General features: G+C 35.4%; 1 protein-coding gene and 3 long non-coding RNA genes across 4 annotated transcripts; 1 reads left to right on the top strand and 3 right to left on the bottom strand.

Annotated features, from left to right (window-relative positions):
* Nucleotides 1-1,049: 1,049 nt before the first annotated feature.
* LOC111446022 lies at nt 1,050-1,758 on the bottom strand. Its single transcript, XM_023084640.1, has one exon. It carries the CDS (start codon nt 1,581-1,583, stop codon nt 1,209-1,211), a length of 375 nt encoding a protein of 124 aa, XP_022940408.1. The 5' UTR covers nt 1,584-1,758; the 3' UTR covers nt 1,050-1,208.
* A 687-nt stretch (nt 1,759-2,445) lies between these two features.
* On the bottom strand, nt 2,446-2,793 carry LOC111446025. The gene is made up of 2 exons (XR_002710993.1): nt 2,682-2,793; nt 2,446-2,560 (listed from the first exon to the last, which is right to left on the bottom strand). It is a non-coding gene; the product is annotated as an uncharacterized LOC111446025 (long non-coding RNA).
* Nucleotides 2,794-4,707: 1,914 nt separating this feature from the next.
* On the top strand, nt 4,708-8,946 carry LOC111446024. Its single transcript, XR_002710992.1, has 10 exons — nt 4,708-4,845; nt 4,941-5,124; nt 5,201-6,199; nt 6,283-6,445; nt 7,158-7,247; nt 7,349-7,448; nt 7,590-7,710; nt 7,807-7,880; nt 8,360-8,402; nt 8,789-8,946. It is a non-coding gene; the product is annotated as an uncharacterized LOC111446024 (long non-coding RNA).
* Nucleotides 8,947-9,376: 430 nt separating this feature from the next.
* LOC111446487 lies at nt 9,377-11,600 on the bottom strand. Its single transcript, XR_002711076.1, has 3 exons — nt 11,415-11,600; nt 11,138-11,270; nt 9,377-9,411 (listed from the first exon to the last, which is right to left on the bottom strand). It is a non-coding gene; the product is annotated as an uncharacterized LOC111446487 (long non-coding RNA).
* Between the last annotated feature and the right edge of the window lie 65 nt (nt 11,601-11,665).

Here is an 11,665-nt window from a genome sequence, read left to right as displayed (position 1 = left end):
ATTCAAACAAATGAAAATTTGACGAGTTGGGTTGGTTTATGATTTTCTTCAAAGTTAGTTTGAGTTGAATGAAACGGTGCGATCCCACGTCGGTTGGAGAGGGGGACGAGTATTCCTTATAGGGGTGTAGAAACATCTTTTCTAACAGATGCGTTTTAAAACAGTGAGGACTCGCAAGGAGCTAAAGTGGACAATATCTACTAACAGTGGGTTTCGGCTGGTTACAAATGGTATCAGAGCTAAGCACCGGGCGATATGCTAGCAAGGATGCTAGGTCCTTAAAGGATGGATTGTGAGATCTTACATCGGTTGGAGAAGGGAACGAGCATTTCTTATAGGAGTGTAGAAACATCTTCTCTAACGGACGCGCTTTAAAACAGTGAGGACACGGAGCTAAAGTGGACAATATCTACTAACAGTGGGTTTTGACTATTAAAAATGGTATCAGAGCTAAACACGGGGCGATATGCTATCAAGGATGCTAAGTCCTTAAAGGATGAATTGTGAAATCTTACATCGGTTGGAGATTTAAGGATGAATTGTGAAATCTTACCTCGGTTGGAGATAAACGGGCATTTCTTATATAGGAGTGTAGAAACCTCTTCTTAACATATGTTTTTTACATATTAATATTTTATTTTTTATTAAAAAAATTGAATAAATAATATAAATAACTTGAACTCTCACTCATCCAACTTAGATTCAAATAAATGAAAATTTGATTAGTTAGTGATTTATTTTAAATAATAATTTTTTTTTTTTGTTTATGATACGATATTTATTTATTTATTTATTTATTTATGGGTTAAGACTTTAGAATGTAACTTTTAAAAAATATATATTGAAATTAAAATTTTAATTTTAAGTAAATAGATATTTTATTTATTAATAAATTATTATTATTAAAAACAATTGAATAAATGATTAATTCAAACAATTTTATTTTAGATAAAGTATACCGATTTTTCTCTAAAAAAAATAATTTTTTTAGAAAAGTTAATAATAAATTGGCCATAAAAACTAATTTTATATTTTATTGAAAGTATGTATTTTCCAGTAAGAATCCGAAAATTCAAATTCTCTAAACTAAAAAATTAAATTACAAGGTTTTAGTATTATACAGTTACAATCAATGGAGATTCCCGTCCCCACCGTATCAAAATATCACGAGATTTACAGGCGGCGGCGGTAATGCTAATTAGCAGTCCTCATTTCGCGGGCGAAAGTCTCGGGGAAGTCGGCGGAGACGCCGGCAATCTGGAAGCGAAATCCCTAATCGGAAACTCATCATCATCCCGAACCTGTTCGTCCTCGAAATTAAGCGCATAGCTAGAAGGATCGTATCGGAAATCGGCGGAGTGATGGTACCGGCGGCGAGACCTGCCGATCCGAGCGACGAGATTCCTGCACATTCCTCGAAGCTCCGGGAACTCTGCGGCCATTGATTTCAGCGGCGATCTAGGGGTTCTTGGAGAAGAATCGCCTTCGTTTTCGAGGAAATCGCCATGATCGCGACGGAAACAGAGGATTGAGGATTTGAGCTTGCGAGTAAATGAAAATGGATGGTAGTCGTTCAACATCATGAAGAAAATGGCTGTGTTCTGCAACTTCTTGATTGATTTAGAGAGATAAATGAACAATGAAGTGATGGAAGTGGGAGAGAGAAATGGGAGAAATATATAGAGCGATGGATGAGAGTGAAAGAGGAGAAATTTGCGGCAGTTTGGCTCTCAAACCGGGTAAACCATAATGGCTTTTCTCTAATTTAGTTTTTCAATTAAAATTTTGTGTATTTAATTAAATTCATCAATTTTAAAAAACTAATTTGGGTTATATTTAACTTTTATTTATTTATTTATTGTTACGTTTATTTCAATTTTATATTATTTTTATTATTATTTATTGTCGGGTTCTTATAAATAATATTTTTAATACGTAAGATGTAATTGTGAGATCATACTGTTCTTTGGAGAGGGGAATAAAATATATTAGTTGTAAGAGTGTGAAAATCTATTCCCAGTAGACGCGTTTTAAAATTGTGAGGTAGACAGTGATGCGTAACGGGCCAAAGTGAAAAATATCTGTTAGCAATGAATTTGGGATGTTTCAAATAGTATTAGAGGCAGACACAGGAGTGGTGTGCCAGCAAGGACGCGGACTCCTAAGACTATAGAAACCTCTCCCTATGTTTGAGATGTTACAAATGGTATCAGAGCCAGACATCGTGGGAGTGTCAGCGAGGACACTGGGCCCTTAAAAGTGTGGGAACCTCTCCTTAATAGACGCATTTTAAATTTGTGAAATTGACGGCGATATGTAACGGGTTAAAGCGGACTTGGACTATTTTCCTTTCGTCTATTACCCACTTACGGTCGTGCTCATTTATTTTAATTAATTATGTAATGACCCAGATCCCTCGCTAGATATTGTCCTCTTTGGACTTTCCCTTTCGGGCTTCCCCTCAAGGCTTTAAAACGCGTCGGCTAGGGGAAAGTTTCCACCGTCTTTAAAAAGGGTGTTTTGTTCTCCTCCCCAACTAATATGGGACATCACAATCCACCTCTCTTCGAGGCCCAGCGTCCTCACTGACACTCGTTCCTTTCTCCAATTGATGTGGGACCGCCACCAAATCCACCCCCTTTGGGGCTAGCATCCTTACTGACACACCGCCTCATGTCTACCCTCCTTTGGAGAACAACGAGAAGGTTGGCACATCGTTCGATGTCTAGCTCTGATACCATGTGTAACGACCTAGATCCACCGCTAGCAGATATTGCCCTTTTTGAGCTTTCCCTTTCGAGCTTCCCTTAAAGGCTTTAAAACTAGCGGTGGATCCGGGCCGTTACAAATCAACAATATAAATTATTTAAAATTACAATTAAAATTATTAAACTAAATAAACACAATCATCTACACTCAAATTACAAATCTTATTTTAATCCCAACAATTAACTAAACATTTTCATTTTAGTTTCAATGGATACAGCCAACACAACTCCCAATTCAGCAAAAGCCTTGAGCTTTTTTATTGAGATTATACAAATTCGATGCATCCATTACAAAATAAATAAATAAAATAATTTATTATTATTTATTTATTTATTTTGTGCTTTTAAATGACCTTTTGTTACTGAATGAATGTATGTGGTGGTCACTTCCATTGGGATCTCTGCCACAGCCACCCGCCATAGAATCCAACAATGAATTTCAATGCCTCTACCAATCAGAGCTCGACGCGTGTCACACCTTTTTGTTTTGATCTCTTTTTTGTTTCTTGTAGCGCACGTGACCAGCACCACCTGCCGACCATCTCCTTAACTGACAAGCATATTTCTCGATCGATAGTTTAAACGAGTATTTTAGCTGACGTGGTCAATGTTAGACGAACACGACTCTCCACAATGGTATGATATTGTCCACTTTGAGCATAAGCTCTCATGGCTTTGCTTTGGGCTTCCCCAAAAGGCCTCATCCCAATGGAGTTAGTATTCAGGCCTCATCCCAATGGAGTTAGTATTCCTCACTTATAAACCCCCCAAAAGGCCTCATCCCAATGGAGTTAGTATTCCTCACTTATAAACCCCCCAAAAGGCCTCATCCCAATGGAGTTAGTATTCCTCACTTATAAACCCATGATCACACCCCAAATTAGTCGATGTGGGACTTCCATCATCCAACACCTCCCCTCGAACAAAGTGCGCCTCCCCTTAATCGAGGCTCGACTCCTTTGGAGTCTTAGTCATTTTTGACGGCCTTCGAGGAGGGGCTTAGCTCCTTTTCTTTAAGAGTTCTTTGTTCGATATTTGAGGATTTACCAATCTATTGGCACGACTAAGTTTAGGGCATGACTCTGATACCATGTTAGACGAACACGACTCTCCACAATGGTATGATATTGTCCACTTTGAGCATAAGCTCTCATGGCTTTGCTTTGGGCTTCCCCAAAAGGCCTCATCCCAATGGAGTTAGTATTCCTCACTTATAAACCCATGATCACACCCCAAATTAGTCGATGTGGGACTTCCATCATCCAACAGTCAAGTCTTTAAGTATCGGTTGGTAGATGATTTTTTTCGAGGTGATACACGGGAAATTAACTCACAAATTTACCCTCGTTGTATTCACGAGTAAAAATATCAAAATTACCCTCACGTTTAATGCATCTACTTAATATAACACAACTCTATACTGACGTATATATTTACCGTTAAACTTATATTGTAGAGTTTGATATGTTTGGAAGTGATTTTGATACGAGTCACTTTTGTAATTTTAATTCGATTTTTTAAAAATATAAGTCGGTAAACGATTTTTGTTAAGGTGATGAACGGGAATCATTTCTGCTATTTACCCTCGTTGTATTTAAGGGTGAAAATTACCAAAATTGCCCTCAACAAAAATCAATTATTATTAAAAAAAAAAAAAGTAAAAAAAAATGTCAATATTTAATATAATTAAGCATAGAAAATAGCAATACTTGATATTTTTAATTTTTAAATCTAAAATGAAAAATATACAATTTGTGGTTCGATGCTAAAATTAAATGAAAGAAAATAGTGATTTTACGATTATACCCTTATATAATTCCGATCCCCGGTCGAAATACGGTTATGGTTCGGCCCAGATAAATCACGAAAGTAGATAATGGGCCGGCTCAACTATAAATAGATGGTCCTGCGGCATTCTTCAATTTCCCGGGCTTTGGAATCGGAGGCGGGAGATCTCTCGTAAACCGTAACATCGAAGAGAAGCAGCGAAGACGAAGGAAAGAGGTTACCGCTTGAATACTCTTCTCCATTTGAATTCTCAAGTTCATTCTCCAGTCTTGAGTTCTCTGCTTTCATGGTGAATGTCTTCCTCTCTTTTTTTCACGAACTCAGTATTGCATTTCTTAGTATTCTCACTGTACGCACGTTTGTTCTTGTTTTACTATTTCGTAGGAGTTACAGCAGGAGCGAACACCGTCGGAATCCATAGAAGATTCTTTGAAGCTCTTGAAGGACGAGCAGCGTCTCGCTGGCCTTTTCTTAGTCACTATAATTTGCGAGGTGGACGATCGTGCCTCGCTTACTAGAGTTTACTATGCTGTTGGAGCGAAGTTTCTTGATCGGCTTCTCAGGACTGGTATGTTCCTTAACACTTTGGTATCCGCGGTAAACTTGCACATATATGTTCTCAAAATAGCGTTTAAAACTTCTAGGCATTGGTAAGGAATTATTAGTTGACCTGGAGAGGAGAATTGCGATGTGTATTTGTAGCTGTATGTTAGGATTTTGGTTTGGCTGCGTTTTTTCATGTTCCTGAGATTTCTGGAGATCGTCTCGGAGATTCCGCTGATACTAGAGGCCTAATCCAGCCAATGCGTCGGCTATCCGTATACTTTCTCTTGGTTGCATTTCTACATCAGTCAATTGATTATTGACGGTAACTAGAACGATGAGTTATCCTCCTTATTCCTTTGACTATTGATGTTCTGTTGAGATAATGTATTAGATTGATCACAAGGCACGACATCAGATTTGCAATATAATTATTTACTTCATTGTCCTGAATTGACCACGAATTCACTTCTGCTCTGTGGATTTAGGTTCTTACCATTAGGAAATAATCGATTTAATCGTGGACAAGATTTTCCAGAGAGAGATATACATTATGCTTTCTTTTCTGGTCTGAGCTCCTTAATCGATGTAGGTCAGGAGCTTCCGTTTTGGAGGAGCGTTTTGAATTTTTATATCTTGTATCAACTGCTTCCGTTGTTGGAGTCTCCATTCTATATAAATCTGGAAGCTGAAATTAATGGTGCTAACAATAAAGATTACTTGCGTAGTTTCTTGACTAATGCATCAATTGTAGGTTGATTTATCCAGTTGGACATTCTTTTTGGTTTTAATTATCTTTCACTAATTGCAGAATTTTCTGTCATGTTAGTTCTTGGTTTTTTCATAATTACAGATTGTTATTGTTTGGCTGATGTGTTATATGTTTCAGACATCACGTTAAAATGTCTTTCGTGTCTAGTGCCCTCCAATGTTTGGTCCAAACATATGCGTGATGGAATTTCAGCTATCCTTCAGCTATCCTTCACGCATTTTCTTCAGGCTCTTAGTTTGGCTGTGTCTATGGTATCTATTCTAGGAGAAGTTTGGCTGATAGGCGAAATTGAATTACCTGATGTTTGAGATCCTATTCCATCCGACAGGTATTCAGTGATTGCTACCAGTAATGATGTTTTATTAACTTCTCATGTATATTCTCAGATGTCTAATACTTGTCTTAGAGAAGTCAAGAGCTGAGATCGGTATGGTGCTGGCCTATATGAAATATGATGCTTGAAAGAATTTCTCCTTGAAGGAGAGTGTTATCTTAAAGCAGCGGAATGTGGCTACTGCCTTCTTTTTGGTGGAAGAGATAATTAAGTCGATATCAAATGTTCGTGAAGATCAAGGTGCACAACTAATTTGATGTCAACTATTTAGTAGGTTGAGTTTCATTTATTAGCATGAACTCTATGTTTACTTGTAGGTTTATTGCCATTTGATTTAGCTAACTTGATGGAATCACTTGGATAATTAATTAATTATGCTGATAAACAAATTAAGGAAATTGATGACTTAACCGAACCAACCATATACAAGTGGGCTGTTTTGTTGTATATTTGGTTAAAATTTTACAGCTTTCAATTTTAGATTATTTTTTAGTGAAGCTAGGTTTTGTACAAGTTGGATACTAAGCAATCTTCGAAGTAGTTTTCTCTAGAAAGCGAAGAACGATAATCAGCTACCAAAGACGATCGAAATATATCAAATATGAATTTTCTCCATTCAGTTAGTTTAATGTTTGTGAGGTGTGTTAATCCTGCTCCTTCATGCCCATATAGTGGTTGACAGTCTAGAGTACTCTCATTTCTGGTCCGGTAGATCGTTTATTGTTTGGTCCCTCCAAACTGACTAGACTTCTATCTTCACTTAGATTACCTATAACCGCTCAAGCTCACTGTTAGCAGATATTGTTCTTTTTGGGATTTCCCTTAAGGTTTTCAAAACGTGTTTGCTAGGGAGAGTCTTCCACACCTTTATGAAAAATGCTTCGTTCCCCTCTCCAACCGATGTGTGATCTCACATTAGCTCAAGTTAACATTATTTTCTCTTTTATTCCAGCTATCTTGCGCAAACCCCCGATGCATGGATAGAAAAAGTGAAGCAACTCTTAGACTATATGCTCTCTGTAGAAGGTGAAGATGAACAGAGGTTTGTCAGCTTTCAGTTACTGACAATATGGTGTTTATCACACATTTCTGAAATACCTGAGGCTTTGTTTCTCTGTTTCTCAATTTATTTCCAAACGACAGCCCCTTCAACTCTGTTCGCTTCTTGCTTCCCATGCTATGTCAAATAACGATGAATGTTGAAGGATGCAACACTTATGTTTCTTCTAGAGGTCTTGCAGCTGTAAGTAATTGCAAACTCGAATTCATTTATACAAATGACCTTCTGTACTCTTCTTCGACATACACTGAAACATTCTACATTTTTAGTACTTTTGCCCATGCTGATGTTCTTAATCATTGAGCATTTGCGTCTTGTCTGCAGGTTGTGAATTGGAAATGCCTTATAAATTTCATTCACAAAGCATGGATGGTGGCTGGATTGACGACAATGGATCGGATCCATATTCTCGGCTTGTGATACAATCTTGATCGTGCTTCTCAAGGTACTCATCCACTATAAAAGAGTACCAAATTCTGTTTATTATTGATTCATCACTGCCCTATCAATTTCGTAATAAGATACTCGTATTCTTTTCTAGAAGGAACTAGCTGAGCATCCATGTGGCGAATCATCTTTTGTTAGCCTTTTAGCAGCAGTTGCCAAATTCGACTGGTATCTTTCTTTGATTATTGCCTTCACCTGCATGTTGAATTAGTACCTTTAATTGATGCCTCCATGTTTAAAGATACTACGTTATGTTGCCTGCTTTATTAGGGTCATTTCTTATACAAGATCGTAGATCCTAATAGATTATAAAAAGTATATATATAATAATAAAAAAAGTTACCAATTGGTTAGAATTTTTTATAGAATGGCATTTGAAATTGAACATCTGAGCTATAATCCTTTCAATTATAATGTACTGCCGACTGCTTATCAATATTCATATGAAATTGTTGTCTATTCTCTTTAAGATATTTTGCAAATATTTCTCATCTAAGTTTTTGAAAAAGTCTTGCCTTAATTTAAACTGTTCATCATGGTTGTAGAGAATGCCAATGACCCATCTGTTATCAGCATATGTGCCTTAATATTTGATAGATAACTTTCTTCTAATCGGTCCTAATTATGCCGATAAATCTTTCCGTAAGTTATGCCGACTACTCTTGTCAAGAATCTTCACCGACCCAACAGGTACGATTAAAATTACAATATTCTCCTGCATGTGCTGAGAAGTTTTAAACTTTCAAATTTTTATTGGTTCATGAATTTAAAAAAATAGGTTTTGAAATTTTAAAAATATCTCTCTTTTTAACTTTTAAGATTATTTTTAATCATCTGAACAAAATTAAAAGTTCATAATTTTATTCGATACAAAATTTAATGGATTTGCTCATTTTATGAAATTATCAAATATTTTAGGGTAGGGACTCAAAAGCTTAAAATTCAATGATTTATTAGGTAGGAAAGTAATAAAAATTATTAAAACTTGTTATTTATTTGCCTTTTTCTTATAATTTAGTTAAGAGCTTCACATTCTCTTTTTAAAATACATGTTCGTCAATCCACTCTTCTAAAAGTTAAATTTTAGTATATTTTTGATGGAGCGGTAGATTCCCGGCGTGTTTGAAAGGTCATTGGTAATGAATACTCCCTCCATGGAAAAACTTGTGGTTGCTTACTTGTGGTTGCTTTCTATAGTTCATCCAAGAAATCAGGCCTTTAACTTATTTGTTGAAATTAAAAGTTTACCTACAATTTATTTGTTGAAATTAAAAGTTTACATATAATTAAGTACGAATCAAAAGAAATCAAAAGAAATGTTGAGATGTGAGATTTGAACCAGTATGTAAAAGGAAGAATTGAGGTTTTTTAAAAAAATTAAAAATTCACTGGTAAACGAACCCCATTTTTTTAGAACATTACTACAATTTCAAAAGTATTTTTCAAAATTAAGAAACTAAAACTATGTCAATTATCAAATGCAGCTTTATTTTTACAAGAAAAAGAAAGAAAAACTGTTCTATTTAGGTTTGTTTGAAATCAGGCCTTTAACTTATCTCGTTGAAATTAAAAGTTTACATATAATTATCTCGTTGAAATTAAAAGTTTACATATAATTATCTCGTTGAAATTAAAAGTTTACATATAATTAAGTACAAATCAAAAACAACATTACACATCCTCGTACCTTATTCTGCAACTCCAAGAAAATAGTACATTTTCGACAGAATAGAAATATAAATCGAGAAAAAGTAAAACATCTGACATTCTATTCTCTAAGTTCCTCAAGGAGTATCAATTATAATACTTTTTACTTGAAATTAATTTCTTTTAGGGCAATAAAAACATACAAAAAAAAAAAAAAAAAAAAAAACAGAATCTGGGTATGCAGTCTACGCCATAATTATATATTAATTCTACAATTATTTATTTCCTAACAATTCTAAACTAAAACTTGAAGCTTCTGGAATGTAATTTTTAAAAACGCATATAATAATTCAATATTCATACCTCCTTTGCCCCGCCCATTGAGTTGATCCTTCGGGCCGAATTCTATAGTCGAGAATGTTGTAATAAAAAATTGGCCATGTGAGACCCAGACAAACAAGTGACAAATTTTCACACATGTGAATACCTCCTATAACTCTTAAAAGCCTTAATATTTTATTTTTATTAAAAACAAAATTTTAAATCAATAATTTTAAGTTGGATTGAGTTACATTTATTATTTAGTATTGGATTAGTTTAGTTGAAAAAAAATTTACCATCTAAACAATTGAGTTATCTAAAAATTTCTCAACCTAACCTTATCCAATCTAAACCTTGAATGCCCTTAGTCTTAGTTCTTTTCAAATATTCAAAATAGGAAACTTGGAGGACAAAGTTACAAAATCAACATCTTGTTTTTAATATGCATGAATTAAACTCTCTAAGAGTGTCTTCAAAAATACCAAAAAGGAGATTTGATACAAAAAAAAAAAAAAAAAAAACAGAAATTGGATCAGATGCTAGAGAAAACTAGAGAGAATGGGACATTTTGAGACAATAATACTAAATAATTGTATGTTTAGCTTTCAGCCAAACACTGATGCAGTAATTCAGAGACATGAACAACATTTCATTTATGCATGAATACAAAATATGAGTGATCAAGAATATATATAAAGATTAAATTCACCTTTAACTTATTAATTGAATTTATTACTTTTTAACATAATGTCAAAAGAAAACATGCTTCATATCTTATGTCAATTTACTATGCTTATGCGATTACGCGACAAAATTTCACCCACGACTGTAATACGATATGCATAATGTCGACAAAAGATGCTACGTCCCAAACATCAATACAATGCTTACAGGCAGCGAGCTAATTGCATGTTAATTGAACGTAAAGCAGACAGAGAGAAATACAGGCATCGAGGCTCCAGTGCGACAACTAATTTACCAGAACAAAATTCATGCGAACGAAACGCTACTTATTCAATACGATAACAAAAACACATTATCATAAAACAAATACGACGACGGAGCCGAACAATTCAGCATAATCAATAGATGTGTTCAGGCTACTGCGCCTCAACTAGTTTACCAGCACAAAACGCTACTTATTCAATACAATAACAAAAACACATTATCATAAAAAAAAAAATACGACAACGGAGCCGAACAATTCAGCATAATCAATAGATGTGTTCAGGCTACTGCGCCGCAACTAAATTACCAGCACAAAACGCTACTTACTCCATCCGATAACTAAAACATGTTATCCGTAAAACAAATACGACGGAGACGAACAATTCAGCATTCTCAACAACGCAAGTTCTAGTACTACAGGATAATTGATTTGAACGCCAGTACGAATCAAGAAGACGAAAACAGAGGCCGTAAATAGCAAGGAAAAAAAGATTAAGCCAAACGCAAACCTGTTTTCAATGCCGAAAAGTCCGTCACCGTAGAGGAACCTCAACATTGTAGACGATTACAATGCCTGGAGATAAGCAATGCCAGTTGTAATCCATCACTCGTATAATTTCTACCTCAAAAGTAAAGCAAAACCTACCGATTCAAGCACTAGAAACCAAAAGTAGAGAAGAAGAAGCATTAGACGTAAAACACAACAAATTTTTCGATATTCCGAAAACGAAGCCCTAAATGTAAAATCACATTGAGTCGGTAGTTGCAGAGATCAAGAATCGCTACCAGCAATGTACACGAAGAAGAAGAAGAAGAATGTAAGTCGCTAAGGCATTTCTCAGCCGTCGTCGATGAAGATACACAGAGGAGGATGATCCGAGAAGGTCATTTTGATCCAAAATCCGAGAGAGAGAGAGAGAGAACAGAGGGAAAAAGAAATCCGAGAGAGAGAGAGAGAGAGAGAGAACAGAGGAAGAAAGTCGATGGCTGATTCTATTTATAGCGTATACAACCAGCAAAGTGCTGTTTGGCTTCCC

The sequence above is a fragment of the Cucurbita moschata genome, unplaced genomic scaffold (genome assembly GCF_002738365.1).
Source record: "Cucurbita moschata cultivar Rifu unplaced genomic scaffold, Cmos_1.0 Cmo_Scf00008, whole genome shotgun sequence".
Classification (NCBI taxonomy): domain Eukaryota; kingdom Viridiplantae; phylum Streptophyta; class Magnoliopsida; order Cucurbitales; family Cucurbitaceae; genus Cucurbita; species Cucurbita moschata.
The sequence above is the reverse complement of the archived record's forward strand: the minus strand, read 5'-3'. Positions and strand labels throughout refer to the sequence as shown.